The sequence below is a fragment of the Chrysochloris asiatica genome, unplaced genomic scaffold (genome assembly GCF_000296735.1).
Source record: "Chrysochloris asiatica unplaced genomic scaffold, ChrAsi1.0 scaffold00009, whole genome shotgun sequence".
Classification (NCBI taxonomy): Eukaryota; Metazoa; Chordata; class Mammalia; order Afrosoricida; family Chrysochloridae; genus Chrysochloris; species Chrysochloris asiatica.
The window spans coordinates 9,468,665-9,472,678 of record NW_006408527.1 but is presented as its reverse complement, the minus strand read 5'-3'; the positions used below and the strand labels follow the sequence as shown (position 1 = coordinate 9,472,678).

The window sequence follows — 4,014 nt, the reverse complement described above, 5'->3', positions numbered from 1 at the left end:
GATGGATCTTGGCTGAAAGCAGAGAATATCAGAAAGATGTTTACCTGTGCTTTATTGACTACACAAAGGCTTTCGATTGTGTGGATCATGACAAGCTAAGGACAATATTATGAAGTGTGAGTATTCTGGAACACTTACTTGTGCTCATGAGGAATCTGTACCTGGCCAAGAGGCAGTTGTTGGAAGAGAACATGGGAACACTGGTTTAAAATTAAGAAAGGTATGCAACAAGGTTGTATTCTTTCACCATATCAGATAAAATTTCTTCATGACTACTATGCTGGCAATTCCTTGGGTGGTGCAAACAATTAAAGTAGTGCATTACTGTCTGAAAGGTTGAAAGTTGAAACCCACCCAGAAGTGCTTTGGAAACAGGCCTGGTGGTCTGTGTCAGAAAGGACACAGCCTTGAAAATTCCATGGAACTGTTCTATTCTGCTCACATAGGGTCGCATGAGTTGAAATTGACTCAGTGGCAACAAATACAAGAATAACTCTATACTGTCATTTTATAGACAAATGCTCTCATTGGGACTTCACAAATGCCTGTTGTTAAATGCCGTTGATTTAGTCGGTTTTGACTCATAGCAACCCTGTGCAGGTTTCTGAGAAGCGGCGGGTGCATTTAACCTTGGACCTTGAGGTTTAAACTGCTCTTGCGGTCTAGTGCATTGTCCTGCAGCCCCACACCAGGCACATTGTGGTGGTGGTGGTGTGCCATGGAGTCATTCTGATTCATAGGGACCCTGTACAGGGTTTCTGAGGAGTGGTTGGTGCGTTTAATTGCCATTCTTGTGGTTCAAACCGACCTTGTGGTCCAGTGTTTATCCTATAGCACCACATCACTACAAATGCTTAGAATGTACGTATTGTTATCAGATGAGAAAACAGAGCAGAGAGTTAAGAATCATTCTCAAAGTCATCACAGCCAGTAAGGGGGTCGTTCTGTGGTCTAAACCCAATTTGAGCCTTAGCTGCTGTTTTGCTACCTCTGAATTCATAGTCAGATATGAATGAAGATTTAATTTATCTATATTTTACTTGAAAAAATAAAAGGTTTTATGATATATGTAACCGTTTAACTTGTTTGAAATTGCCGCTCAATCTTCTGATTAAAAAAAAAAAATTCACATTTTGTTCCCCTCTAAATTCAATTAAATTTACCTCCAAGTTCCAACTGCAGATTGAAAGGTGTTTAAGATAATATTCGTTGTGGGGGATTCCTCTCGACTCATGCAATATGGCTAGAAAATTTTAAACACCTCTGAATGGCACTGTAGGATCAGTACTAAAATGCGAACCATAAAGTGGGCGGTTCAAATCTACCAGGAACTCCTCAGAAACCGACTCGACGGCACTTAACAACAATCCTTCCTGCAAGGAGCCCTGCTGGTGTAGTGAGTTATGGGCTAGGTTGATAACCGCTAGGTTAGTGGTGGCATCCATCAGCAACTCCATGGGAGAAAGATGAAGCTTTCTGCTCCCATAAAGATTTACTGCCATGGAAACTTATACAGGGTCTGTGAGAGTCAGAACTGACTCCCATGCACACAACCACTACTACCACCAACAATCCTTCCTGCTGTGGTGCTGTACAGTAAGCACTGGACGGCTAAGTATAAGGGTCTCAGTTCTAATATACCAACTACTCCTTGGAAACACTATACAGTCAGAACCAACTTGACGGCATTTAAACAGCAACAGTCTTTACTGTGGGGTCCTGGTGTGGTGCTGTGAAATAGGCACTGGACTGTTAATTGCAAGTTGGAAGTTCAAACCCATCAGCTGTTCGGAGGGAGAAAGATGAATGTGTCTGTTCCTGTAAAGATTTTCAGTCTTGAAAACTTGAGGGAGCAGTTCTTCTCTGTCCTGCAGGGTCACTATGAGTTGGAACTGACTCAGTAGCAATGGTTGGATATTCCTTCCTGCATTCCCCATTTATCATGGCCAATCACTGTATTTTGCATTAAGCAAATCTGCTGCACAAGACCTTTTTTAAAGTGTTGAAGAGCAGAGATATCAGCTTGAGGACTAAGGTGCGCCTGACCCAAGCCATGGTATTTTCAATAACCTCATATGCATGTGAAAGCTGGACAGTGAATAAGGAAGACTGTAGAAGAATTGATGCTTTTGAGTTATGGTGTTGGAGGAGAATATTGAAAGTGCCATGGGCTGCCAAAAGAACCAACCGATCCATTTTGGAAGAAGTGCAGCCACAGTGCTCCTTGGAGGCCAGGATGGCCAAACTTCATCTGTCATACTTCAGACATATTGTCAGGAGGGCACAGTCGCTGGAGAAGGATATCATGTTTGGTAAGGTGGAGGGTCAGAGGGAAAGAGGAAGACCCCCAACGAGATGGACTGGCCAAGTGGCAGCATCGATGGACTCAAGCATGCCAACAGTAGTGGGGTTGGCCCAGGATCGGGCAGTGTTTCGTTCTGCTTTGCATAAGGTCACTATGGGTCGGTACCAACTCGATGGCACTTGATGACAACAACAACAACAACCATCACTGCGTTTATTCTCTTCATGCTCACTGTGACCATCATGATCTTCCCTGAGACTCTGGGTTAATCTGTCAACTAGGTTGCTGCATGGTCATAGCCTGACATACAAAACAGACACGTGGTGATACTCAGAACTTCCAGAGGCAAAGGAAAGTAGACCCTCTCATTGTTTAATTTTAAACTTACAGGAAATTAGTTATTTGCCTCACCAGTGATTCTTCTGCTTATCAATGGCAGCAAGATTGAACATGACTAGCTCTAAGCAGTTTCATTAATGTTCAGTTTCTACTTTCCTCATTAGTAAAATTATCTAGTTGTCTTAACTGGGAGCTCCTCACTTGATTACTTGTACTATCATCTGTGACTTTGGGCAAATGAATCCTTTAAACCTAATTTGCATCTTATGAAAATATGCCAACAATACAATAGTTTCTATCCCATAGGGAATCATGGGAGATCAGCTTTAACGAAGATACTGAGTCATAGAAAGTATGAAGTGAATTTGGAAAATGGCAAGGAGCTCAGCCAAGTAGGAGGTGGGTGGAGTGGCATGAGAGTCAGGAGGTCTGGTGGGAAAATGGTTTAAAATGTTGTGTAAATGTTGTCTTACAGTTTGGGTTCATATTGGCTTTTTCTTTCTGGTCATTTTATCCACTGAAGTTTGTGTTCTGCCTCAGATATGCACTAAACACCTCTGATAAGCTTCTGTTTTGACTTTTATAGGACCCAACAGACTTCGAGTGGAGCTTCTGGATTGAATGGGGGAAGCCGCGGCTGGCCTGGCTTCTCCTTGGCCACGGGGCAGTGTCTCAAATGGCAGTGCTGCTTGCCAGGAAGGTAAGGTGACATGTACTGTTTGCTTAAAAGCCTCTTTATCCTTTGCTTTTGGTGAAGAAAGAATCATGAGCTACTAATCAGGAAGCTTTGGAACCCTGGAAAAGATGAGAAACCAGTTGCTACTGATAGTTTAAGTTTCCTAGTGATGCCAGACAAAATGCTAAAAAATGGGTGGCCTTAAAGAACCGAAAGTTATTGTCCTAACAATTCTGCAGGACCAGAATCTGAGCAGTACTTTCTGGGTCTATTCTAAGGGATGATTCCCTATGGTCTCTTTCAGCTTCTGGTAGTCCCACGAGTCTCTTGGCATTCCTTGGCTTGGAGAACCCCTCTCCATGTGGTGTCTCCCCCATGTGTCTCTGTCATCATGTCTGTCTTTGCCTTTTATAAGACACCATTCAGTAGGAATTAGGATCCATCCTACTGTGATATGGCCTCTTTTTTTAAAATTTATTTTTAAGTGATTTATTGTAAATTATGTGATAGTTTACATGGGAGAACATTAGCTTTACATTCATCCTATCATATATCGTATATGGTTACAATCCCCTCCATGCATCATGAAACAACCAAAGGATATGTCCCACAAGGCTGCCCCTTGGTCATCAACACAAAGCACCTCTGCTCTCTGGGTCTAGAGTTCCCAGCCACTCCAGCTCTCCACGTCATT

The 4,014-nt window shown here is 42.7% G+C and overlaps 1 protein-coding gene across 1 annotated transcript in view; it reads left to right on the top strand.

The window, feature by feature from the left end:
- HHAT (hedgehog acyltransferase) overlaps positions 1 to 4,014 on the top strand; it is a 501,005-nt gene that overhangs the window by 78,880 nt on the left and 418,111 nt on the right. Inside the window, exon 3 of the mRNA XM_006834198.1 lies at positions 3,231 to 3,344. Coding sequence (XP_006834261.1) covers positions 3,231 to 3,344 — 114 coding nt within the window. The remainder of the gene's footprint in view (positions 1 to 3,230; positions 3,345 to 4,014) is intronic.